This window comes from Macrobrachium nipponense, chromosome 16, assembly GCF_015104395.2.
Source record: "Macrobrachium nipponense isolate FS-2020 chromosome 16, ASM1510439v2, whole genome shotgun sequence".
Taxonomy (NCBI): Eukaryota; Metazoa; Arthropoda; class Malacostraca; order Decapoda; family Palaemonidae; genus Macrobrachium; species Macrobrachium nipponense.
This window is the reverse complement of record NC_087209.1, coordinates 30,468,071-30,495,426: the sequence shown is the minus strand read 5'-3', so window position 1 is coordinate 30,495,426 and position 27,356 is coordinate 30,468,071. Positions and strand designations below refer to the sequence as shown.

Here is a 27,356-nt window from a genome sequence, read left to right as displayed (position 1 = left end):
ATTGTGTTTACAATGCATCAGACTTTATCAAGGTAGATCTTTGAAGCTTTCGTAAACTTAAAATATGGTATGTAATGGAAAATTTTTCAAAGACATTCGTCAACTTGAAAAGCTATTAATTTAAAATTTTTCAAAAATGAGTCCATAGGTTTGCATTTGTGCCTTCTCTATTGCTTTTGTTAATTTTCCAGAAACTAGAGAAGGGTGACAAAATGAATTCAGAAATTGAATAGATTTTATGGTTTTCATATTCCTTTCTTCTGTAATACTGAAATAATTTATTTTGCTTAATACCTAGCAAACTGTCAAGCTAATGAGAAATTCACTTAGCAAAGTTGACTAGCTGTTTTAATACTAAATTATATTGAAAAATTTATTGTCTGCCATTATAATATTTTTGTTTCTTTTTTGCAGGTTTTCAATTACGAGGGTCAGTATCTGCGACAAATAGGAGGTGAAGGAATAACAAATTATCCCATTGGTGTTGGGATTAACAGCCAAGGAGAAGTTCTGATTGCTGACAACCATAATAATTTTAACTTAACACTATTCACGCAAGATGGTCAGCTTGTGTCTGCATACGAGTCCAAAGTCAAGCATGCCCAGTGCTTTGATGTTGCATTGATGGATGATGGCTCAGTAGTGTTGGCCTCCAAGGATTACCGACTGTATGTGTACCGCTACCTGCAGGTCCCTCCCCCACATATGTGAGACGGGTGATGACGTATTTTGCCTACAGTTTCAGTGGTGCATTTTCCAATTAGGTTGTAATAATATTAAAAAAGTTGAAAGACAATGTCAGAGCCAACACTTAAATTATCAGTGAAGGCATGGTTATACATTGTTTGGCATGTTAAAATGAGTGTGATACACGCACACATACACCCATACACAGTGACAGGACACTTAACCTCATATACTGATGACCTCACCACTCACCCACAAGTGATCAGTGGCCAGGCAAGTAACAGTGAGACCACTAGTGCTCATTTTGTGGGTGGGAGGCCAGGTAGCCGTGTTGTCTCTGTTCCTTCATATAGTCTATTTTTAATACGGTGGTTGCAGTTGTTTGTACTCTCAGGGGCAGATGCCAGGCCCATGTCTGCCCCCCTAGTCAAAATGTGTGGCTGATGCCTGCCTGCCTGCCTGCCTTCTTTGTGTAGGCTTAGAGGTCAGTTACCAGTGTACTTGGGTATCAGCAGTTACCATTAAATGGGCTTAGATACCTGTTAATACAAGTCACTTCTACATTTACTCGCATTTTATGTTGAAGTAGGTTTTCTATTTTATATATATGAATTTTTTTTCAACTGCCAATAGTCATGTACATAACTTATTCAGTGGACTTTAAGAGTTTATTTCAAAATTTTCTATTTGTTGCATCTACTGTCATAGTTGTGCCATTAAGGATTTAAGTTTTGTTTTTGGATAACCTGCTCATGGTATTTTGTTTTTGGTTTTGTTCAAGTTTCTTTTATTTTCATATTTATGTGCAGTAATTTATTGAGGTTATAATAAAGTTATGGGAGTGGAGTGCCACCAAACAAAAATTGAAGGTCTGATGGCACTACTCTACCCTCCCCCCCCCTCTCTGTAGTGGTAGCATCTCTCGGGTGTGGCACCATGTACTTTAGCCACAGCTGGAAAGAAGAAAAACTCACCCATTATTGTTCTACTGCATTTGTTAGTTATAAGGAATTGTGCATGAGAGCTACAGGCAAGTAGTGCATGAAAGGGTAGGCTGTTATGGTTCTTGGTAAAAGCAAGATTACTGTAGCCTGACATACCAGCCAATTACCCTGATGATGATGATGATCCTAGCATTAACAACTATGTTGGCTGGGAAGTAGTTAGATTCTCAGTCGATAGATAAGTGGGCCGGTTGGCCAGTCCCTTGGCTCTGTGGGAGCCAACAGTTTTATATAAGTTTTTGGGATGTCTGTCTTTTGTTTTTAAAGAGAAAATGTTTTAGTTTATTTTATGAAAAGTATGGAAATTGTTTCCTTTTTTACAAGTATTCCGTTTATCAGAATGGATACATTGATTGTTTTATGAGTCAATAGTATTGACAAGTTACATGTTGAGCCATCCAAAAGTTTGCTACTCACTTGTTATACCTTTTTCACAATGTTTGCTGAGGAATATATATCAAAATTAGTTACTGGTGTTTCTAGAGATGTTTAACTTGCCCAGATTTGCTTTTATTAATTAAACCCAAGTATGACAATCAAAGTCAGAGGAAGTCATTGCCTGAAATATTTATCTTTGTACTTGCATAACTAAAATTTTTGTGAAACAGCACTTTAAGAAAAACTGGGGGCCAAACTAAATTACAGGTGATACTATAACTTTGGTGATGTTTTCTACAGTGACAGTTGAACTTTAAATTAAATGCATACTGTCTTAAACTCTTGAAACACATGTAGAACAGAAATCAAATTCTGTCCTTATAGTAACGGAAGCACTACAACCACACTGCAGGTAATATTCCAACCACATCTTGGTCATGTCATTCAGGCTTGGCTTAGGGTTTCCTGCATATCTTTGTGGTTTCAACCGGATTAATATGCCCTTATTGCCCTTACCTGTTGATATATATATATCTATCTAGACTAGCTCACTATGTTAGGTAGAAATTGAGTACCATTGTTGTAATCACTATACCCTATCTTGCCTTTTTTGTATCTGCTTCAAGTAGTGTAATACAAAGCTCAACCTGTTGTAACCCTGCCTCCTAGGATGGCTAATGTTAACTAAACCAACTTGTGACCTTTCCCTGAGAGATCATCATCATGCCTTACCAGTGTTTTGCAGTGTTTTAGTCCTTAAGGTCGTGACTGTGTTGTGATTGTGCCACACTCACACACCTCGTTTTTTGTGTGGAATTGGAGGAGGAAACTCTTGTCTCCTCCTCCTTCTTCTACTTCTTCAAAATAGAAAGGTTGCAAAATCTCAGCACAAAGTCAGATTGTTTTTCTTAATGTTACAGCTGTAACAACTACAGGGCACAATTGAATTTGGTATTGGTGAATTTCTGCTATCAGAAACAGGTCTAATTGTGTGTAGATTGAATTGTAAATGCAGAATCACATTTTGTTAAGTGCTACATTGAAACGGTTGTTAGTTTTCAGTGTTCAGAATTTGGCCATAGGAGTTGTGCCAAGCTGGGTAAACTGTAAGCTTGTTTAACTGTTAAAAACTGTTTATTATTCATTCACTGGAGTTAGAATTTTTGTAATGTACTAGCCATTTACTCATGAAAGTTAAAAAAGAAAGGTTTCCTGTGAAGTCGTGGGAATTTGTTGTTTTTTGTCACTTGCAGGAAGCAGTTTTTTTTTCTTTGTACCTGGTTGTTATCCAATGTCTGGCATATAGACGTGGGTTGTTAGTGAAAGTGCCGGCTTGTACTTAATAGTTTCTTTTAAATTTTAATGGCATAATAGAGGTGTTATAACAGCACATACACGGCCTTTGTGGTAATGCTTGCTTTCCCAATACAGTGAAAGATGGATCAACGTATAATGTTTGGAATTGCGTCAACAAGTTTGTTGCCAGTTAGTTAACTGTATTAGGTAGCACACAAGCATTAAATGTTACCTTCAAATTTCTTGTAGCCAGTCACTGTGTTGCAAGGGAGCACTGAATGGCTTGGACAATACATATCTTTTGTTGATACTACTGTGTAGACACTAGTGGAGCTGTCTGGTCCCTCCAGCTGCCTGGTTTCTCTTGCAGTGGAGTTCTCCTGTCTGCGAGAACCCTCCAGGAGCTTCTTGGGTCCCTCAGTAGACTAGTCAAGGCCCGGCTGGCCAGCCAGTCTGCCTGGGTCTGCCGGGCCTAGTCTTGGTGGCATAAGGCATCAATGGTGCGGGGCTAGTAGCTGCCCTCTGCACCCCTTCAACTTTTAACAGCTCCTGGTGACATGCCCTATAGCCACCCCCCCTTGTTTGGAGGCTGTGACATTAAAAGTAGTGAGCTTAGATGCAGTCCCAGGAAAGGTCAGGTCAGAGGGGTGTATATTGGGTAGTTGCATGCCACTTATAGTTAGTGCTCGCTGTGCTGTGTAGATCAACAACCCATAAGTTAAGGCGGACTTAGTGTAGTACTGAGGGGGCTTCCCCTTCGTCTTTCACTCTCGGACTGTCCCTTAGGTTCAGATGAAATGGCATAACCCTCCTGGCAGACGCACAAAAGTTACCTGTCAAATTGCCCTCATGGTCTTTGTTGATATTTGCAGCCAACATTCCAGTTGTTGACTCTTGAAATGTTTATCCTTCCTTGGTGCCACAAACTATGCCTAGAGCTACATTTCATCTGTGACCAATTTTAATCACATTACACCAGTGATATTTGGGACACTACAACATAGTTTGATCATTTCTTCACCACTTCCATTGGCCTTTCTGAAGCATGACTTCGTTCGTATCTACTTAAAAAAAGGAGTTCCAAAGTCTATTTTTTCACCTTTCTACAGTCCAAAAGAATGTGTAGTTGTGGGCGGGCGGTGGGTTGGTGAGCCCGCAGGCCCAGACGGAGGGGGTAGGGCGGCCACCAGTATTATGCCTTGCACCGTCTTGACCCGCCCTGCGCCCCTCTGCTTTTCTACTAACGTTAAGAGTATCATACCCAGTTCTCTGCTGTTGACACGTTAACTACTTACCAGAGATGAAACATTCCACTATTTTTGCTGTTTTTTCTATCTGTTTGTATCATGTTACTTTTGTAGTAGCGCTGCTTGTAGATTGGGCCACAGGCTGGTCTTGGGTTTTATGCTGTTGCCTCTTAGCTTTCCTCATGACCAGTCTTTGTGCCCACCAGATGTGTGTTGCTATTTTTGCTATATGAACCTCTTTTGTTCACAAAGCAGTAGTTAATCATTATTGTGCCTAGTCCAAAGCATCAGGAAAAAAAAAGTCATGACCAGAACCCAGAGACAGGATGAGCAAGTTTCCGCTTCCTAGTATTGAGCCTCGAGAAATCAAAATGTGTACTTAAGTGAGCCTATTTGGCAAAGGATGTGTTGGTCTGTTGAATTTTAAAAGGAGAAAAACAAAATACAAGAAAAAATAACTAGGAAGCCTCCTTTGCTCATCTTGACTCTGCCGCCCCCAACAAGGCTAGGGCGGTGCCAGTAACTACTCTGTGTACAGTGTTTACGGCAGCTTTTGTAGAGATCTGTGTTTGTAACCATGTTGATATTGTTTAAGGTCCAAGTGTGTCAATTACAGTCATACATAACTCATGTTACCCACTTAAATGGTCCCGTAGTATGCAAATGCATTATATATTCATATACTATGTCTTACACAAGAAAATGCCATGTCTGTCAGTTGTTCAAAAAGTTTCAGTTTATTTTGATATATGAGAGCTGTTACAGAATCAATCTTGGACTTGTTTTAAACCTCTTGTTATTAACCCTGATATTGTAAAAAGTAAGGTGGGCCACGGGGTGTGTTGACTGACCCAGTAGTGACAGCAGCACAGCAGGGTCATTGCCCCCTTTGCAGTAGTTCATCCTGGCACCATAAGTTGAGTTTTTTGTTATTTTATTAAACATTGGTTCCAATAAACGCTACTTGGTATAGACTGTCCTCCCCGCAACACACCCTAAGTGCTCCCAGACCAAGCATTAAGTGCTTGGAGTTGTTGGTCTTCCAAGATGTAGGCTGGGGAACAGTGAAGCACCAGCTGCCATAAGCGAGGACAGACACACGTCCCCCTGGCCCACCTTCATTGTTGATGTGTTAAGCACCTTTGCTGCAGGACTATTTGGTGATGCGTTGAGGCACTGTCTGAAACACCCAAGTTATGCTCCCCCCCCCAACCTCTTTATCTTTCTTCACCTTTGGGGTTGTTAACCATCCCAGAGGAAGACTATCTTCCTATGCCTTTCATAACCCTTCACACTTCAGCAACTAGTTCTAATATCCGTTTGTAATGAGACTAAATTGTCCATTGAGACATTTGTTAAAATTGTAAAAACATTGTGCATTTTGTTTTGATATATCCCATACAATATTTATTATTTATTTTATCGATAATTCATTCCAAGGTTAATGAAACCTTCCCACCACCCTTTAGTTGTTGGTAACCCTGACCTTAAAGCGCCAACATGTTTTGCGCTTTTATACTATATATATACATATATACATATTGAGTGATCCAAAACATAATTATAATTTCTTCAATTAACCTGCTGGCGCATGTGTTGGTTATTATTTTTAATTCTACTTGCCATCAAAGCAGGCTGGTGAAGGGACCATTCCAAACTAATCGATAGTGCTGTCTCTTATATCCTTACCAAGAGTTACTGGTGAGAGTTAGGCCAGTGTGTTACGGAATCTAAGTATAGAATCTCTATGGTCAACAAACATGGCATACACAAAGTAGGGAGTGTACAAATTTTAAGTGTTTATTTTTCTAAATTTCTTAAGTCTTATAGGGTATATTCACATTTTTGCAATTTGTATATTTTTTAGGTATTATGGTTATGTATGTACACTTTGGTCACCTTCACTTTACTTTTAGTTTTTTACCAAAGATATAAGTAAATCAAGTGTCTCAATAGTTGATCTGAAGACAGGTAGAGAGTTACATAGATGGAAGCTGATATAGTTAGAAGGATGGGTTCCTGTCTTTTTACTGAAGTACTGTAGGGTGATGTAGGTGCAGGATTTGTATGAAAACAGGCTTCATTACTACAGTTCAGGTTATTTGAAGTGGTTGCTGTCCTTGCATACTGCATATACAGTGAAGCATTTCAAAATGTTAGTCATTTGTACTTGCAGTCATTGTGTCCTCTTTTGGTCACTAGTTTCAAATTAAAGTTGTTTTACTGTTACACAGATGTTTTTATAAGGCTATACTAAGCAAATTTTGATAGAATTTTTTAGCAAGTGCAAATTGCTATTGTTTTTAATTTTTATTTTCTTTTGAAAGGATATCGTTGAGAAATGAATACTCTTAATTTTTTCATTTATGGCAGGAAAACTAAATCAACTTCCATATGTAATTCCCCATGTTTATTGTATACAATTTTGTTGTAGTTTATTTACCGGAATGGCCCCATACTTTTATCATTTCATTGAATTTCATCACATATCCTAATCATACTCTGAGGATACTTTTATTTAATTTTTCCTTTTTGTTTTTGTTTTAGATTCTTACTATTGCCTTCACAAAGAAATATTTAGAAATATTTTATCGTCTTTCATGGCGCAAGTTTTGTTGAATGCTGTAATGGCTAACCTAGAGAATTTCAATAAAGTATTTTGTTTGACTGTAAAAATGCTTTTTTTTAATATACCTTTACATTGTGTTAATCAGGAGGTTGTTATACCTTAGGAACAATTGAGAGAGAAGAGTTGATTTTCATTATATAAGGTTAGGAAAGCACATTTACTGGAAAACAGGTGTACAATACAGAAATTTTTATTTCATCATGACAATTTGATACAGAAAACCTTCAATTTTGTAAATTTTATGCTGAACAGTGTCCTTAATAGTTTGTAGGTTGAATATTCCTGTATCTAAGATCATATGGTTCCCTTGGGAGTCAAGGCTGGGAATCATCTCGCAATTTGACCAAACTTGAACATGGGGGCCAATATAACCAAAAACTACTGTACTGCTATTTTGTTATTACTTGACAACCTTTTCAGATTGGTTCTGACTAAATGGCAAGTTGTCATGTGTAGAGTTTGGCAATTCCTTTACTTGGCATTATAATTGATCCTTCAAGACTTAGGCTGCAATTTTTTTAATTGTCTTAAGTATTTATTAATGTTCCTCCATTATAATGTTTAACTTAACACTGACAAAAAAATTAAATTGGTACTTGAAATAAATTGTCAGCAGATGCCCGAGTAATTAATCACAAGCCATGTGATGCTTTCAACAGATGATTTTGTTTCATATCATCTTGAAACTTGGCAATAAGTGGTTAGTGAAAGTATTTGGCTATAAACTACTTTTTAACACCAAGCAATTTTTAGGATACATAAAAAGTCTGTTGTTCATTGAACTTTAGGAACTAGTGAAACTGTAAAATATTAAAACTAGCCTATCACATATTACAAATCTGCCACAGAGACTGTCTTCCCTAGCCTAGGGAGGTGCATACAGTACCTAAATACCTATTAAATATAACTTCATTTATAACTACAAAAGTAAATATGACAAAGTTTTCTTATGAAAAATAAGATACAATTTCCATCTCTCTACTGCCCACAATATGATGCTCAAATGAAGCCAAATAGGGGGAACTTAGCTCTTAAAATGTCATCAAGAAGAGAGTATACTTTTCATGTGTTATCCTCAGGAAACAATCTTTTGGGTGGCAGTGAGTTGGGCACTAATAATTTTGGTAGGTCAGACCCAGAGGCTCCGAGACTGGACTAAAGGTGCATCTCTCACTCGGGAGGGTACAGCAGAAGCTAAATTTCAGATACTTGGCACTACAGAAAACAGTCCCCAACTTTCAACAGTAGCATCTATAGTGGGCCTCTTGAAGCGCACAAGAGAGCAGTGCTAATGGTATTTTGCAGTATTTCAATTTTATTTCTTATGCATCTATTAAAGTTGCATTTCTTTTTTTCACCCTGAAAAAGAATAAGAACCAAAATCTTAGAGCATGTGCATAGAATGTATTCTGCGTACAAGATCATTTACTATATTTACTTAGGAAGAGAATCACAAAATGATGGTTTGGCATGTTATATTTCCTTTTAAATTAGCTATGCTACCATACCTTTTCCGTGTTCCACTTTCTTCGGTGATGACAAACATTAAGGAAGGTGGAATTGGGTAGTAGTCTTCATCTGGAAAGAGAGGGTAAGCTAATCATTTGTTACAGGTAACTGGTTTAGATTCCTTGTTTCAAGACAACTCCACTCAACATGTACAAGAACAACTTTGTGACCGGGACATGAATGTTTCACACCACAAACAAATTAATCTGGTTGACTGAAGCAACCACTGAAGTTCAATCAACTGCATTCCAAAATATTAATGAAACTCAATGCAGCAAAGTAACTAACAAATTTGTTTTAACCCTCCGAGAGACATCATCTGCAGTCATGTAAACCTTAGAAAATGTTTGGCTAACTTCAGCCTGTCATTATGACTTTAATTTGATGTTGTTCATATGTGGAACAAAACTTCGGTCTCAACAATAGGATATTTTTCCAAGTGGCAGCTGGTAACCGGTTAAAACAATCTGAGTTTGTAAAGCAAGGAATCTGTAAGATCTGGCAACACCTGTGCGTACGAGGTGAAAGCTGGTCAGAGACTGCGCATTCAACCTGGTTTTTTCTACCCGTGTTCTGTCTTTTCAGTGTGATGGGGTGTGTATACTTGTTGGTATGGCTTCCCTCGAGTCTTCACGGCCTCTTCAACGCATGTGTCCCGGCATTCAGGGGTTCCCGTGCTGTAGGTTTTTGCGTCGTCAGATCTGGATCTGCATACAACTTGCAGTAGGTGCAGAGCTAATTTTTGTAAGGTTACGAATCCCTGCCTGGAATGTCATACCTGGCCTAAGTCGCAGTGGAGGTCATTTTATAGGAAGAGGGAACATCGCAAAGTTTCGACTCTTCCCTCTTGGGAGGGGTTTTCTTCACCTCGTCTGGATGATTCGGCTGCTCCCTCTCCTTCGGTCACTCTCCCTGATGCTAACTCTGGTGTTCCTGTGTGTCTTTCCTTTTCTTCCATTGATTCGTCGATGGAAGTATAGGGAGTACTACAGGGTGATCTTATGTGTAATGTAGGCCCTTCTACCTTGGATTTCAATTGTCTTCCCAGGAGAGAGGAGGCTGCCTCATCTCATTCCTTTATTTCAGATTCAGAGTCATCCAAAATGGCGGTGGTCTGGGTGTCTCTTAGGCTACGGGGTTCACCCTCCTTGGAGGGTTAGTTGTCGCATTTCTTGGAGGCCTGTTTCCTTCCCCCAGCCCCCTCTGCTCTTCCGCCTCCCCCTGGACTCCTCTACGTTAGATCTCGCGTGCAGCCATCTTGTGGAACATCACCTACGGTCCCTGGGTATCTCCTTATCGCTCTGCCAGTGAGGCCCATAGGGAGGTCATGACGTCACTCCCAGCACTCTCAAACTGTGACGTCAGTAGAAGCAGCCGCTCATCTTCCTGCTGCTGTGACGTCATCTCTTCCAGCTATGACGTCCTCATCCTCTTTCGCTGAGCCATCCGAGACATTGTGTCAGTCTTCAAGAGGCTGGACTCTGTTTTTGAAGAGAGGTTTTCTGCCTTCGCTGTGGGTAAACGTAAGGTCTTTTCTCCACCTCCTGCTTGTAAGAGATCTCGTAGGGAGGGAGATTTATCTCTTCCATCTTCCCCATCGCTGCCTTGTCATCGTATCAGACGTTGGAGGATCGAGGACTTTGCGATTACGTCTTTTGCGAGCAGAGGGAGTGCATCACCTCCTCCTTACGACCGTGTCTCCCTCACGCACATCCGTGGTTGTGCAGGTGAGAGGAGCACTTTGCCAGCTGCCTCACATGGTTGTGCTTCCCCATTGCAGGTTAGCATTTGTGGGATTAACAGTGGAATCTGGAAAGGAGTTATCCTCGTCTTCATTACATGGTTGGGTCTCCCCTATGCATGCTGGTAATGAGTCAACATCTCTTCATGGCCGTGTCTCTCCGTGTGGATGTATTCGTGATAGTATGAGAGCTAAGTCTCCATCTTCCATATTTAGACATGTCTCAGGCTTGCATGTACGTGCTGATGTTGTTGGAGGTGCCCATTCTTCGTCTGCCTTGGTTCCAGTTTGTTACCCTAAGGACGATAAGGCGCCGATTAAAAGGTTGAAAGTTGCAGAAACGGAAGTGGTCCAGGCTGTGTTGACATTCTGGAGCATAAGAATTCCTTGGGCCATGGACGATTCCTCGTTCACCTGAAAGAATTCTTGATCATAAGAATAGTTCGCCTTCAAGAATCTCTCTTTAGTCACGATCTGGGTCTTGAGACTGCTCGGTCGACATCTCTCAGACGTGTACTCACCTCGTCACATGCCGTGTACATTTGCCACTTCTTAACTTACTGCATAAAAGTATGTATTAACTTCACCATTATACAGGACCATGAAATGACACCATAACCAGCATTACTTTACACCATACCATGAAAATAAATCTACAGGAAGCATTACAAAAATATTGTCTTGTTCATGAGCAAATAGGTCAGAGTAATCTTTTCCATTGATGAGTTTTGTGATCCCCCTGAAATCATGAATGGTCAATGAAGAAGTAAAGTTCAGGAAAATTATTACTGGAATCACTAAAATTGTGATACATTGCCATCCAAGACCTACATATATATAAATCAGATCTCAAAAAAAAAAAAAAAAAAAAAAAAAAGTTTACAATGCATCACAGTTATAAAGATCAGTCACTGGTTCAAATCTGCCATACAGTTTGTCTTAAGATCATCCTGGGAACAAATCAGTCTTGCATCATCATTAAATACTTTGGACTTTAACATTATGCAAGGTCCAAAGAATGCATATGCCACATACCGTATACATACCATAAATGAGTTAATTATATTAAATGCAGAATGGGAATGTCCCTATAGGCCACTAAACAGAGCTGAAAGTCAATGGGAAATAGAGCTTGATGCAGGAAAAATCCTTCCTACAAAAACAGCCAAAAAAAACCCACGTTTCCCAAATTTAGTCTGTATTAAATATGTAATGAAAAACCACATCCAGAAAGAACCAATAGCATTACAGACCTGAATAGCATCTCGGTGGCATGATTGGTATGGTCTTGACCTGCCACCTCGGTGGCCGCGAGTTCGATTCTTGGGCATTCTATTGAGGTGTTAGAGATGTGTATTTCTGGTGATAGAAGTTGACTCTCGGCGTGGATTGGAAGTCACAAATAGCTATTGGTCCAGTTATTGATAACCACTGGTTCCATGAAATTTAAAAACACCATACAAACAGACAATACAGACCTGAATCCTTGTTGCTATGTCCAACACAGATAACAAAAGTATATAGCCAAAAGTGACATTTTTTCATTTGTATTTTTCATAGCTAACAAACCTTTGGTCTTACCTATAGGATAATCTTCCTGCATCAGCTGGAAACCAGTTAAAAACAAAGATAAAGCAAGGAATCTGTGGCATCTGGCAACTCATACATATACCAGGTGGAAGCTGGTCATCGACCAGGTATAGAACCCTGTGACACACATCTTTCTCCCAACCCAGGAAAAGAGAAAGGGGTGGCTCAAGATAGGCAATAAATGTAAAGACCTCAGGTTTGTTAGTTATGAAAAATACAAATTGATTGACAAATTTGTCACTTGTTCATACGCGGAACAAACCTTCAGTCTTCAGAATTGGATAGACATACTTGGAGGGTGGTACAAGTACCCTAAACCAGCTGGAAGTTTAACCCACCTGACCACCCTTCCTAGAGGAATTGAGTTCTAAAGAAGGGGGTCCAAACCTGTGAAGGAATAGACAATCAGCTATCTCTAAACTCAGCCATCTGGGTTGAAAGACAATGATATATGACCAGATTCATTGCATTCCAGTAAGATAAAGAAAACTCTGCCTGTTCAAGCAACAAACCATGCAAGCCACAGGGGTTTGTCAACACTTACTCCCCTTGCCATAGCAGATTTGTCTATTGTAGTAACAATACAAAACCACCACCAGCATGACCACTGTACTCACCTGTATCAGACCAGTTCCAGTATATGACTTGTTTATTCTTCGACCCGCCCGTAGGAAGAAGAAGGGAAAAAAGAGAAAGAAAGAGGCCAGCCAACTCACTCATTCTCTCTTCCACACAATCATCTTAGGTAAGATACAAACTGTCCCGCCAAGGGCACTGGGTGAGTTACACTTGTTGGGCAGCCACCACTGGACCCAAGGAAAAAGTGTCCAAAGACCTGTGGGCAGTGTCCTTAAGGTAAAAGGAAGTGAACGTGGATTGACATAGCCAAGAACCAGAGCTCGAAATTCTATGAAAAAACAAGTTCTTCTTAAATGCCAAATTGGAACTTATATTTCTGATGTCATGTGCTCTAGCCTGCACAGACTCATTGACAGAACTAGGATGTGAGGAGTAAGCCTGTTTAATTGTCTCATGTAAACAATGAAATTGTGTTCTTGGACACTTCCCTTCTGGAGTTGCCCATTCTAACAAAAAGTCTACAGCACCTAGGTCTCAGGTGACGAGTTCTCTTTAGATAACATTGCAGTGCTCTGACGGGACAAAGCAAGAGCTCCCATGGATCGTGTCCACAAAGTATTCAGTGAGGGAATAAAAAACAAGGAAAATCTGTCATCATGCACTGAGGAATTCTGGGTCTTGGAGGCGAATTCTGGGACAAATTTTAAGGCCAAAAACCCCCAACCCCTGGTGTGTTTAACATCATAACTTAGGCCACGAAGCTCCCCAACCCTTTTCGAAGAAGCCAAGGCCAACAGGAACTCACTTTAGAGTCAGATCCCTGTCTGATGACTGACATATAGGCTCGAATGGAGCTCAAGTGAGACTTCTCAGGACAAGAGAAAGATCCCATGCAGGAGGAAGAGATATCCATGCCTTTCAGGCACAAAACCAAGCCCAAGGCTGCTCTGAAGCCTCTGACAGCTGAAACGGAAAGACCTTTCTCAACCCTGAGGAAGATCAGAAAACCCGCTTTCCATTGAACAGAAGCTGAGTGGAGAAAAACCCCATTGACAACACCAATCACAGTAAACTGCCCATTTCCCCTGGTAAACTGCTGACAAAGATTTCCTGAGATAGCCAGACATTTGGCCCGCAGCCTTTTGAGAAAAACCTCTCGCTCGGAGGAGGTACTTGATAGTCACTAGTCATGAAGAGACAAAGATTCTACTGACTGGTGAAACCTCCACACAAGAGTTTGGCAAAGGTGCTGTCACCATGGGGAATTTCTTTTGGAACTTCTGACAGAAGAGACAGAAGGTCTGGGAACCACTCCATGAGATTTTGGGAACTCGTTACTATGTTCAGAACTTGACAGATCAGGCAGAACGGAGGGAAAACATACACCTTGAGATTGTCCCAACGATACTGTAAGGCATCCTCTGCTAGAGCAAGAGGATCCAAGACATTGAAAAGTAAATCTCCAGCTTCCTGTTGAAGCAAGTGACAAAGAGGTCTAACATAGGCCTTTCCTAAACATGAAAAAGCCTGTCCGCCATATCCTGATGCAGAGACCAGCCCATGCCCAGGATTTGGTTCCGACAACTCAGCTTGCCAGCCACCACATTCCTCTTGTCTTGAATGTACCTGGCAGAGAGCTCCACCAAGTTGTTGATCGCCTACTGGTGCATCTCGACTGTCAACGAATAGAGTTGACGAGATACCAGGCCCCATTTGTTCACATAGGCGACCACCTTGGTGTTGTCCGACATCAGCATGATGGAATGACCCTCTACCCTCTCACAGAACTTCTGCAGACCTACAAAAGCTGCTTTCAACTCCAAAATGTTGACGTGAAACTTGTCCTCGACATTCCAAACACCTGAGGCAAGGAGATATTTGAGATAAGCACCCCAGTCGTTGATGGAGACATCTGAAAACAGGAGTAAGTGTGGAGGGGGTGAACGCAGTGTCTCCTTTGAATTTTGGCCTAGCCTAACTCCTTTCTTTCTCTATAAAAATGAATAATCTACCCACCTGTACGCTTTCTCCAACTCCAGTACACTCCAGAAATCACCTTAAAACACCAGCACCACAAGACTTACGACCCAAAAAACAACTCCTACCAGACAGAGAGCTCTCCCCTACCAACCACACACCACCAACAACGTGCTTTCTTTTACTCAACCCCGGTTTATTGTTTACATTCCTGCCGACGCCGACCGCCAATCGTTGTCTATGACGTCAACCAGCCTATGACGTCACAACACAACTTTAAATTTACATCAACAGACAACCTTCTAGAATCCTACCACATGTTGTCTATATAGAGGACACCCAACCAAACTAATTTGCACCAAACCTGCATTAAAATACCCATTAACAATTAATTAAACAAATATTATAACTCACACTTATCTCTTTCTCCCTCCCCTCCGACAGGTTTCTTTCCTTAAACCTAGTATTCCCCCATTTAATTTCCTTTGCGTCCCTCCAAAACGTATTGTACCCTCCTACATAATTTCTAATAAACATTCCCCTGAATGAAACTCTTGCTTTAAGTTATAACACAATCAGCCCACTTGCTACCTTTCCTTTTATCATCTTCACCTCCTTTACTTTCCCCGGATCAATGGTTCTGGTTACCCTTATTGCAAGCAATATTCTTTTGAATTTTTAATCCCAGCTTACTTAACAACCAGTGACTAGCAATTTGATGGCAGGTTCATTCCAGGTTTGTCTTTACTATCAGTGTTAATCCAAGGCTTCTAAATTTCCCCCTCCCACCTTAACTACCTCTTCCCACAAAATAGCTTGGAAATATAGCCAATCCTTCCTTTACAGCTATTCCCACCAAACCACTCAAGGGCTTCAAAAAGCCATCAATGGTGGGGAATTTTGACCACTCTCCTGGATTTCCGAGACTCCATCCATATGGGACTTCTCCTCTTTCCCTATATGTCAAAGGGAAATAAAAAATATAAAAACCCAGTTGAGTATGGCCATCTTCCTATGTTTCAAAATGAAGCGTCTTGCATAGGGCTTTCCCGAACAAAACCCTAAACCTTCTTCTTCCATACCTCACGTTATTGTAACTGTTCGCCATCATGATCTTAGTTTTTCTCACAATTTTAATAGGTTTATTCACATCCTGAGTTGTTCCTTTCTTTAAATGATTTAACTTGAATTCGCTAATATCATATGATATTTCTGGCATCGTGGTGTAGTGATACCCAAGTTCAGCCGGTGGCCTACCACGATATGTACTCTGTTAACTCTTTTTGTTCTAAGCACTCTATTGAACCCGCTATATCTTCTAGCCTCTGAGGTTCTATTATGGAATTTATATACGTGCCACTGATTAGAAGGGAAAAATTATTGCTCCTTCTGCTCTATTACTACTCCTAAATACTTGAAACCTCCTTTTACTCTCTTGTTCTCCTACGTTGCAACTTTCCCTTTCAAATTCTACCCAATCGTTCCTTTAAGAATACCTTCAGTTCCTCCGTAGCAAAAATCATCCGACGTGTGTACACAAAAATTGCCTTCCAACGTTATTGGTTCTTTTTCCAAAAACAACTATATTAGGTTCTTAAGTCTATTCTTCTTCATCCCCTGAAGCTCCTTCACTACGTTTCAGCCACTTTACAAAATACCATGGGATTTTGCTGCTATCCATTGAGGCCCAATAGACTGTTTTCTTCAACTTCCATAATCACCCCTCCAACCATCTTCTTACCCTTTGGTGGCCTGTTCAAGTACAACTTATCCTTTGTATCTTCGACACCTTGTAAAATATTGCAGTTTTTGACAAATCCAATGTAATAACCCAATTCCAATTTCGTTTTTCACCCCTTTATTATGGTTAGACAGAATTTTTAAAATCCCTTTCAGCATTGCATGTTGGGAGCATTCCTTTTCCCACTCAGCCATTTCTTGCTTCAAACCCTCTAGCTACCTCCCAATCCTTGCTTTTACAATCATCCTTCCCCTTTCCCCCCTTTTATCTTTTCAGCTTACTATCCATCTTTAGAGAGTATAGCTTTTTGTCCAAACATCATTTTAACTCCTCCAATACACCCTGGTTTATCTCCTCCAACTTAGAAGTTCTTTTTCTTTATGCTTCCATTATTGGACTTCTATTTTCAAATCCCAGCAACACCTCCTCTCATCTTCAATTTTTTCTACCATGGACTATAAATTCCCTTCAAGTATTAACCCACCCTTTGTCACCCTGACTTGTGAGTCTTCTTATATTGAGTACGAATCAGCCCTATGCTTGGCTTGATCTTTTTCCTGCAAGGACCATTAAAATAGTCCATTTCTTCATTCTTCACTGTATTCATTGTTTATTAGCCCTAACTATAACTTTCTTATTTCCTTTTGAAAATTTTAAATTTTATATCCTTCCAATTGAACTCGGCCATTTCTAATTGACCCACTTTGGCCCGTTATCTTCCACTTGTTTTCCATCTATCACCCTTCCCCTTCTTTTCTATAGTATCTTCTGTGGTCTGCCCATTCCTTCTATCACCCAATTATCTCCTCTCCCTTCCAGCCCAATCTTACTTTCCCATTCATTTGGGCAGCTGAACCTACCTTTCACCCCATGGGGATTTATTTATTCTAGCCCGATTAATCTCTTCTGTATCTCGGTGATCGTCGTTGAATCCTTGTCACCATGTATCCTAGCTTACTTCTTCATTAAAGAATAACCCCATGTTTGACTATTGATTGTTTTCCCCAGATACTCCCTAACTACCTGAGCAGGTAATCTCCAATTCATTTTCATTTTCACCCTCTTATAGAATAACCCATTCATCCTATACCATCCGCTTCTTCAAAATTTATGTTCTCTGGATGTTTTGTTTTAGCGGCTATTCTTTATTTTATTGACAGGACTCATTTTTTATAAATGCTTCTCTGGCCCTGTTGGCCCATTGCATTTACAGTGATGTCCCTGTTACCATACCCTATTCCATACCCTTTTTCTCTGCTTGCAGGACTAGGAAACTTTCTGACTACCTATTAGGTTAGGCAGTGAAGGGTTTTTTCCAAATACTTAATTGGTTCGGGAGAGAAACCTCCAATTATTCAGTTAAACAAAAGTTCCTAGCACTCACTAACCCATTTCAAAAGCCCTAGGGACCAATCTACTTCCTCTTCCTCCCATCATCTTCCATTACACTTCCCGTTGATCATGCCTACGGGTCTTTTCACATAATCCGTTGCTCCACGGAGATTCTGGATGCTGGGATGGCTAATACTTTAATATTCCATTTTTCTTTTTTTGCCATCCTCCTTACTTTTTCATTTTGAAATTCTCCCCCATTATATGGACAATAATTTTGGAGGAGGGTGCTCCAAATATAGACAAAACCTAGCACGCAAAAAGTATCCTTTTGTTTTTATCAGTTTATTTGGTTTCTTATCATTTTATCCAAACAGGACCTATGACAATATTCCGTTGGCCATATCCCACTATTACCAAAGACAACTTTCCTCTTCTTCTATCCTATCACCCACATCCATCGCTACGACTTTGCATTGAACGTCTTTTACTTCCAACGAAAAGCCATACCTACCGGTTTGGAGGTTGGTTTCTTTTGGGGTTTATTTTATTTTATTTTTTACAAACCTCACAATGGTTTTAATCAGTTCCGTTAGTTAACCTTTCTTATGTTCCTCTTTTTCTTTTTCGATTTAACCCAATTACTCCATTGGTCTTCCTCTGTTAGCTTCCAATTTTTATCTCCCATTCCATGACCAAACTGTAAATGTAAACTTTCTTCATTGTTGGGTTCTTAAATTTCCCTTCGGATTCTTTACTTTACCCTTCCAACCCATCCAGTCAATAACTTCTTTTCTACCTTCCTCCTCCGTTATAGGCAACTCTTAAATGACACCTTGTTTCGCTTCTCTCTTAATCCTACTTTCATTCCCCCTAAGACTTCATACTATGACACCCCAATTTTCTATTTCCAAATCTTTAGGGTCATACCCATTTTTACTACCCATGGTTTGCCCCTTACTATCCAGCCAGGGTATAATCACCTTGCCAGAAATTTCCGTCGTTCAAAATAAAACTTTCGTTTTTTAGTAATCACCCAGGTACTTATATTATTCCTCTGGACTTAAAAGAATATGTCTCACCAAAATTAACAAACACGTTATTAGACTCCGGTCCTAGGTGTACCTCATTATCCTCAACTACTTCCTGACTTCGAATCCATGAACAAATACGATGCTTAGTCACAATTCTTCCCCGCAAACTGTTGAATTTACAACCCTGTGTCCAAAAATTGGCATCAAAACCACCTCCCATGATGCCTTTCCCACTATTTTATTAACTTCTACTACAATAAACCTCCTTCTTCCTTCTGTCACATTTTCTGTTTTTACCGTTATTTTCTTCTAGTCTTGTTTCAGTTTTTTTTGCCTTATTATTGAAAATTCTGAAAATTTTGGACAATCAACTGTACCCCTATAGCCCAATGCCATTGCTGACAGCCTGCATATTGCACATTACGTTACCTTCCCATTCCTTTGTTTATAGGATTTCTACCACCCCTTCCTCGGTTGCCATCTTATCCCCGATATCTTCCTTTGGTTTTCCCTACCCTCTCCCAGAAGGAACTGGCATTGCCTTCTGACGAACCAACCCCACATTCCCGTTCCTCTTTAGTTCCCTAATCCCTCAAAACAGTTCTTTTCCAATTGTTTGCGGACACTGTTCCCAGTACTCTAGCTTTTCTTGCCACAACTAAGCTGATAAATACCATTTGTTTTTGACTTTTCCGTGAGATTTGCGTTGCTCTACTTACATGATACCCTTCGACTTAGCCTCTTCAAGCGCGCCTTTCCCCATGGCTCGTTCACACTCCAGATGATGCCTTCCTTCCGTATCTAATTAAAATAGTCCGCCAATTATTTTCACTAGATTCTCATTCTTATTAGGAAGGTATCTCCTTTTATTCTACCGTAATTCCTCCATTAACGAGTCTTTTAGAGTAGGCTTTATCTAGTTTCTTCTTGTAGGATTAACTGTTTTGGACCCTCCAGTTACCAGTAAGTTTATCTTTGAGCTAATGACTTCCACTAGCTCTAGGGCTCTTCCCTTTTAAGCTCATTTCGCATTTCTTATCGCCGGGTATTTTGTAATCTTCTTCCCCCATACAACAATAGCCAGAATCTTCCGGATTGACCTTTCCCATTTCTTTGTATTCTTTCCTTTGACTATCCCGCCTAAACCTAGGAAATTCCCATTCCCTTTTCCATCTAGTTAGTCTCCCTTTGTTCAACTGTCGGATCCAGGCATCTTTGATCAACCACGCTCTGCTACCAGTTTCGAATTTTTGGCCTAAGGCCCTAACTCCTTTTTTATTTCCCTATAAAAATGAAACAATCTACCCTAACCTGCTACGCTTTCTTTCCCAACTCCCAGTACACTACCAGAAATCACCTTAAAACACCAGCACCACAAGAAACTTACGACCCCAAAAAACAAACAACCGCCTACCAGGACAGAGGAGACTCTCCCCTACCAACCACACACCATCCAACACGTGCTTTCTACTCCCCCAGTGTTATTGTTGTTACATCCTGCCGCACCGCCGCCCGCCCATCTTGTCTATTGGACGTCACAGCCTATGACCGTCACAAACACAACTTAAATACATCAACAGACACCCCTTCTAGAATACCTACCACCATGTTGTATTATATATAGGGACACCCCGACCATAATTTCAACAATGCATAAAATACCCATAACAATTAATTTACAAAATATATAATCATCTCCCACCGTGAGATTCTGGTCATCCAACCACCGGCGAGGTCTTTTCTTACCTCTTCATACAGAAGAACTTTCTGCTGAGGGGAATCTCCCACTGGGGACCAGAATTCCTTCAGTCTCCACTGTAGAGACGTGAAGGTTGAAGGATGACCAATAAGGGACCAAGATTCTTCAGAGAAAAACAGAATAACCTAAGAAATGGGCCTTTAACCAATCTGGGGGCCTTGGCTGTTCGGTCTGTGAACCAGGAATGAACGTTGCTGACCGACCTGAACTTCTTCCCAACTTACTTGGCGCCAACGGAAAAAAACCATTGGCACTGGCCAAATTATCTATATCTATACCATAAAGACAGACAGCCTCTATGGCTTGGGAACAACCACATTGGACTTCTCCAGGTTTACTACTACACCTAGACCCCAACAAAACTGAAGGCGGCGATCCCTGTCTTGAAGTAATTTCTCCCTGGAGCTTGCCAAGACCAGCCAGTTGTCGAGGTATCTGAACAGGTGAATCCCTTGAGCATGAGCCCACGTCAAGACTAGGGCAAAGACCCTTGTGAACACCTGAAGGGGTGTAGTCAATCTGAAGCAAGGGATCTTGAACTGGAAGAATTGCTTCCATGCTGAAGCGAAGGAACTTCCTGGATGAAGGGTAGACTGGAATCAGAAAGGAAGCATCTTTCAAGTCTATTGACAGCAAGAAGTCATTGTCTTGTATTGCTGCCAAAACTGTCCGGCATATCTCGATCCTGAACCTTGTTTTCCTTACAAAGTGATTCAGTTTGGAAAGGTCTATCACTGGTCCCCAATCAGCTGTAGCCTTTGGAGCAGGGAAAATCTGACTGTAAAATCCCAGTATCGATCAGAGAAAATTCTTTGCGTTGCAAGCATGGAAAATCAGTTAAAAACAATCAGAGATTTGCAAAGCAAAGCAATCTGTTGGTTAATCAGGCAACGCATATGTATACAGGTGGAAGGGGAAGCTGCCGGTCACCGACCAGGCAATCAGAAACCTAATGACGCATCAGTCTTTCTCCCAACCCAGGAAAAGAGTGAGGGGCGGCTAGAGGTGGGCATTAAATGTTAAGACCTCAGGTCTGTTAGCCATGAAAAATACAAATCAATTAAAGAATGTCATTTGTTCATACATGGAACAAACCTACGGTCTCAACAATAGGCCAGACTTATAAATGGAGGGAGGTACAAGTACCCTAAACCAGCTGGTAGTTTAACCCACCTGATCAACCTTCCTAGAAGAATTGAATTCTAAAGAAGGGGGTCCAAGCCCGTAAGAGAAAAGACAATCATATATCTGAAAACTCAGCCATTTGGGTTGAAACACAATGGAACCATATGACCAGATTCACTTTGCAATTCCCAGGAAGATCAATGAAAAACTGCCTTGATCAAGCAAATAAAACCATGCCAAGCCAAAAGGGTTTGGGCGAACCACATCTCCCACTCCCCCTTGACCAGAAAGGAGGAGTACTTGCTACCGAATAGCAGATTTGTCTATTGTACAGTAACAATACAAAACCACCACCAGCATGACCATCATACTCACCTGTATCAGGACCAGTTTCCAGATTATGATGCGGTCCTATATTTGATAACCCCAACCCCCCCCCACCCCCCCCCCCCCCCACCCCATAGGAAAGATACAAACTGTCCAGCCAGGGGCATTGGGCGAGTTACAAATCTACTCTTACAATAACAAAAACCTAATCTTTAAACACCAACTCCTACTATTATAAAACCTTAGGGACTACAAAACAACTCATCAACTACAAAAAGACAACCCCTACACCTAAAAATAACACTACACAACCCTAAGGAAATAAAAACTCGACCCTACTAAAAACCTAATCACTGACTCTACCCAAACAACTCTCAAATTCACACAAAAACTCAACAATAAAAACTCAAAATTGGGCAGCCACCATCAGACCCAAGGAAAAAGTGTGTAAAAACAAAATTAGATAGCAAAAACATTAATATAAGAACTGGAATAACAAAAGTAGATAGCCAAAACATTAATATAATATATGAACTTAAATAACTAACTCTTGACTGAATCTCAAAAAATCATCCTAATAAGTGTCACTGGCCGTAATCTTTCTGAACATCATCATCCTATAAAGAAGCACAATATTAACAATAGATAATACAACCAGTCGTATCAGACCAAAAGTGACTTGCAACATTGAACTTTACAGGTTACACCAAAGTAAAAACCAAAAAAAAAAGGCAATTCAATTCACTTTAGTAAAAAAGATAACACAATCAGGAATACCACTGAAACAAGAAAGAAATGTATTGTAGAAGACAGATATAAGAGGAAATTACTCCATCACCAGTTAAGAAATTTTGTCAGTCGTTAGTACTTTCAAGTTAAATGCTTATTTGCTAGAGCTGAATACTATCTACTGTAGATTTATTCTTGGATAAAAGTAAAGCTAATAATAAAATGAGTATCCCTAATCATAAAATCAAAATGGAAAAGAGAAAATGTTGAAAATAAAAGTAGTAATTCAAATAAAACCAAACTGTGAAGTAAAACTATCAGCTAAAAATGAAAAATTTTAAATACTGAAAGTAAAAATAATTATTTATAATAGCGATGTTAAAAGTAAAACACTTCTGACAATCCCCAAAACGTAACTTTTCACATATATAATACCTCCAATAACTAAATTCTTCCATAAAAAATGCTTCCATAAAATGTCAACACAAAACCCTTGAAGACCTTGGAGAAACCACACAACCCTTACAGGAACATTATTCAGGCGTGGTATTTACAATTTAGAAATTACACAATCCCTTCAATTATTAATTGTATACTAACATCTTTCTCAAACCCCGAAGAAAACAGCTTAGAAACTGCAAAAGACGTATAGTCTACATTAAAAGTAATCTGACACAATACATAACCATAAATTTCTCTGATTTTCCTCATCTTGGCTATTAAACTTTATGCAGTGGAACCTTGGTTTTCATAAGATTCAGTTTTCGTAAACTTTCTCTGATGAAATTGTCTCGGGGCTTTGTACGTTACCTCGGATTTCATACACTCAGAAATGCTCCTTCTGGGCCGACTGCGTGACTAGGCCCCGTACCAGTGCCCAAACAAAGCATCTATTGTTCTCTCGTGACCCATTCTGCTTTTGAGGTCGTTTTTTTGTGCTTTTTTATTCGAGTACAACTGCTAAACCATTATGCAGCCAAAGAAAGTTCAAAGTGCCAGCCCTTCTGTAAAAATTGCAAGAAACACTACCGAATTTAAGAAAGAACTCATAGCTAAGTGTTGCTTGCCGATCACAGTAGGAAAGTGCCTACAAGTGTAATGTTGCTGTTAGTGAATTTAAGGCCAGCAGAGGCTGGTTTGAAAAATTAAGAATACAAACAGGCATACATAATGTGGCTACTTCAGTGATTAAGGACATTTTTACAAAGTGGAGTGATGTAAAAGATTTTGTGGAGAATTATCATCGCAATAAAGATGATGTAATCCGTGTCTCCAACTTCTTTAATGACACTTTAGGCAAATTTTAAAGAGAAAACAGGAACAAATTACTCTGGACAGTTCTGTTGTGCGACAGGGGTCCAGGGACTCTCAAGCTGATCCTAGTGCCAGTAAAAACCAAAGAGGGGAAATAACCCCAAATAGAGCCAGTAAAAAATGAAGAGAAGTAACTTCAGATAGGTCCTCGATACCCGAAATCCTTCTGGAGGGGGTTTTCTCTTCTAAACAATAAACTCTCCTCCTCTTCTCTCTGTCTTCCATAAAGATTAGTTACATTAAATGTTCATTATTCATTTATATTAATTTCTCATTGTTTTCTGTATGTAAAACTGTGTTTATTCCCTATAAAATATATTTTGTTAATATTTTGGGGGGTCAGGAATGCATTAATTGTATTTACGTTATTCTGTATGGGAAGTATTGTTTCGGTTTTCGCACATTTCAGACTTAGTGGGAGGTTCTGGAACGGATTACGTATGAAAATCAAGGTTCCACTACATTTCAGGAAAACTGAGTCGCATTTTTGGCCAATATGTATCTTTCAAACCAATAGTTTAATTGGTATGACACGTTGAAACAGAGTACATATCTTGCACTCTCCGCTAATTTTTGATAAAAAATTCCATGTACAAACAGATTTTAAAGGTACTTTACTCTTGGACTTGAGGATATAGCCAGTCCAGATTTACGAATTCAATTGGATAAGCACACATGGGGGTACTTAACCCTCCTATCACTCGCCCTTCCTCATTCTTCAAACCTCACTTCCCTGTCTACCTTTTCATTCATTCCTTGCTCACCTCCCTCTTTCTCTGTTCGCAATATTTATGTAATGGAATGTTTTCAGGCACACACAGCATTGCAATTCATCAGCTGTGCAATGCAGGACAAAATGCCTACACATTTACACAGAATTTAGGAGTTTCCAAAATTTTTGTAGTTGATGAATGAAATGTCAGGTTACATGACAGTTCCTCACTTGTGTATCTAGTAACTACAGAGAAGGTTGTCTCATCGCTGTTCAGGGTTATGATTTACATGTTGAAATGCATACACAACACAAAGGTATTTTACCTTAAAAACTTATCCTCTCTGCATTCCTGTTACAGACCTATTATTCACTTAACAAAGATGTTTTGATAAAGAGGGAGAAATGGGGTGGGGAATAAGGGAAAGATAAAACTGTTTATTGACACAACTCTGAATATTGTGTACATTGTCTCAATTGGTTATAAACTGTTTTGTGAGTTTAACCTATGATTTCTTATAATATACGTAGAACACTGAATTTAGAATAAACATTTAAAATTTTTCCATCACAAAATTCTGCAAATAAAATAAAAACAAACACATTCATGAAGAAAGTAACATGTTATGGAGTGTAATGATGTAAAGGAAGAGTATGGAGAAGAATGTAGAGTCAAAGAGGAAAGTTGGGGCTCGTGAGGAATTATTAAAAATAGACACTCATGACAAGTTCAATAGTACCCAAACTCGTTATGTCCGAAAGCATTAATCAGTTTGCTGGCTACCCCATGTAATTCAAGAGTAAAGGCCTGAAAAAGCTGAATTTTGAGATTTAATTTAATACCAAAAATTAGGGGAGGATGTGAAACTAACAGACCTATCCACCAATAATTTGAGATATATTGGCAAAAAACTAAATTTAAACTTCCTGAAATATATAGGAAGTGTTCATGTATTAAAGACTTGAAGCAAGTATATCTCTAGTGGTACAGTAAATCCAACCCCCATATTTGTGGATTTTTCTAATACTATACCCATTTTTCATGGAAAATTCACAAATTATCAGTATTTTTCACTGAGAGATATTCACAAATTACTGTATTTCCATAAAATTTTTATGATTAAATGCACTTTTTGTGATAAATCTCTTAACATAATCAGATATAAGGTTTTTTTTTTTTTTAAACTCTCAAAATAGCAGTTCTAAGAGTTTTTAGAGTGGTTTCAAGTATTCAAGGAGGATCTGGTACCCATCTTCCCCAAAGAGTAAATAACACCTTATGTTTTAACTCAAAAAGTTTCTTGCACAACATAACTAAACACGAGAGTTTAGAATAACCAGCCATCAAAATGGTAACATCTAACTTGTGACCTGCTAAGCACATTGGAAGTATGAAACTATACATTGGCAGTATAAAACTATAATGATTCTGGAACTGTTTTTATTCCAGACTCCCTGTTGCCCAGCTGAATCTCAACACTTCCTCTTTTCACTAGTCTTCTATTACCCAATTGGCCACCTGTCAATTTTGACACTTTCAAAACCTTTGGATCAACCTTATGAAAAATTTGACATTGGATCTACTTAATCTACTGCCATGACTGATTCAAATGAACAGAATGAGTAATTAAGGGATTTTGACGTAGGAAAAATCTATTTCTGGGTGAGGAAGTCGTCACCAACAATAACACTAAATACAAAGGTGGTAGCTGTAAGTTACCCTAAAACAAAGTTGTCTCAAACAGTTTACTGAAGGAAAATTTGATTTCAAAATTGTTCATCATAAAACCTTTGCAAATATCTGAAAAATATTCATTACCAAATGCTCAGGTTTCAGCACAGTCAGTTGTCAACTCATCCAACTATTACATAGGATAGACTGGACATACTCACCATTCATGTAACAAAATTTCCATTTAAGTTCCTTTGATGAGAGCAAAAACTATCATTCCGACATTCCATTTGTCTTCAAAATCAAAACCAGAACACCTTTTTGGGGTAGGGGGAAAAAAAAAAGCGCAGGTCAGTGTGGAATATTTATTTAATTTCATTTCCTGACACCTGGTCTGAACAAGATTTTCTAGTATTTCATAACTGTACTGGAATAATTATGAATTAAACCACATTATATTGTGTACCTAATAACAAATTAAATTATTCATATATATAAAGGCCAAAAACTTCAGACAAGGTATGCTTCCAGAAGCTCCCACCCAACACTGGGTTTTGGGATGCCCCCTTCATAATGTTACAAAAAGACACCGAAATAGTAGGATGCTGCACAGTAAATGACCACCAATTCACTATTTCAGCCTCACTTTGTTACTAAACCAAGTCTCTCAGTTATAACTGCTGCTGCTTAAAATGACTGGGAAAGTGAGAAAAAGTAATGAGTTTTCCTTAAATAAACCATAAATGTAATGTAACTATATATATAGAGAACTAGTCTTGAAAATACTAAGCCATTTTCACATAACTGTTGTCAAATTCTTTCAATGCATTAACATGTTCAAGAAACAAAACACACTTTCCCAGCCATTATTTACTTTTAAGCAGCACTATCTAACCTCAGCAGCCTTGAGCATTGACATCTTGCCCAGATTTCTTTGTCACATTTAACGTTGTGAAGACCTGTGAACAAGTGAA

General features: G+C 39.3%; 2 protein-coding genes and 1 long non-coding RNA gene across 5 annotated transcripts in view; 1 reads left to right on the top strand and 2 right to left on the bottom strand.

Annotated features, from left to right (window-relative positions):
- LOC135195638 (brain tumor protein-like) overlaps positions 1 to 7,288 on the top strand; it is a 115,837-nt gene extending 108,549 nt beyond the window's left edge. For all 3 annotated transcript variants that reach the window (XM_064221996.1, XM_064221995.1, XM_064221997.1), the window contains exon 4: positions 415 to 7,288. In XM_064221996.1, the coding sequence (XP_064078066.1) occupies positions 415 to 711 (297 nt within the window). In that variant the 3' untranslated portion in view covers positions 712 to 7,288. The remainder of the gene's footprint in view (positions 1 to 414) is intronic.
- A 184-nt stretch (positions 7,289 to 7,472) lies between these two features.
- On the bottom strand, positions 7,473 to 14,806 carry LOC135195637 (uncharacterized). Its single transcript, XR_010310200.1, has 3 exons — positions 14,677 to 14,806; positions 8,750 to 8,819; positions 7,473 to 8,600 (listed from the first exon to the last, which is right to left on the bottom strand). It is a non-coding gene; the product is annotated as an uncharacterized LOC135195637 (long non-coding RNA).
- An 11,927-nt stretch (positions 14,807 to 26,733) lies between these two features.
- The window catches only part of LOC135195636 (thioredoxin reductase 1, cytoplasmic-like), a 100,882-nt gene continuing 100,259 nt past the window's right edge, over positions 26,734 to 27,356 (bottom strand). The window contains exon 12 of the mRNA XM_064221994.1: positions 26,734 to 27,341. Within this exon, the coding sequence (XP_064078064.1) occupies positions 27,279 to 27,341 (63 nt within the window). The 3' untranslated portion in view covers positions 26,734 to 27,278. The remainder of the gene's footprint in view (positions 27,342 to 27,356) is intronic.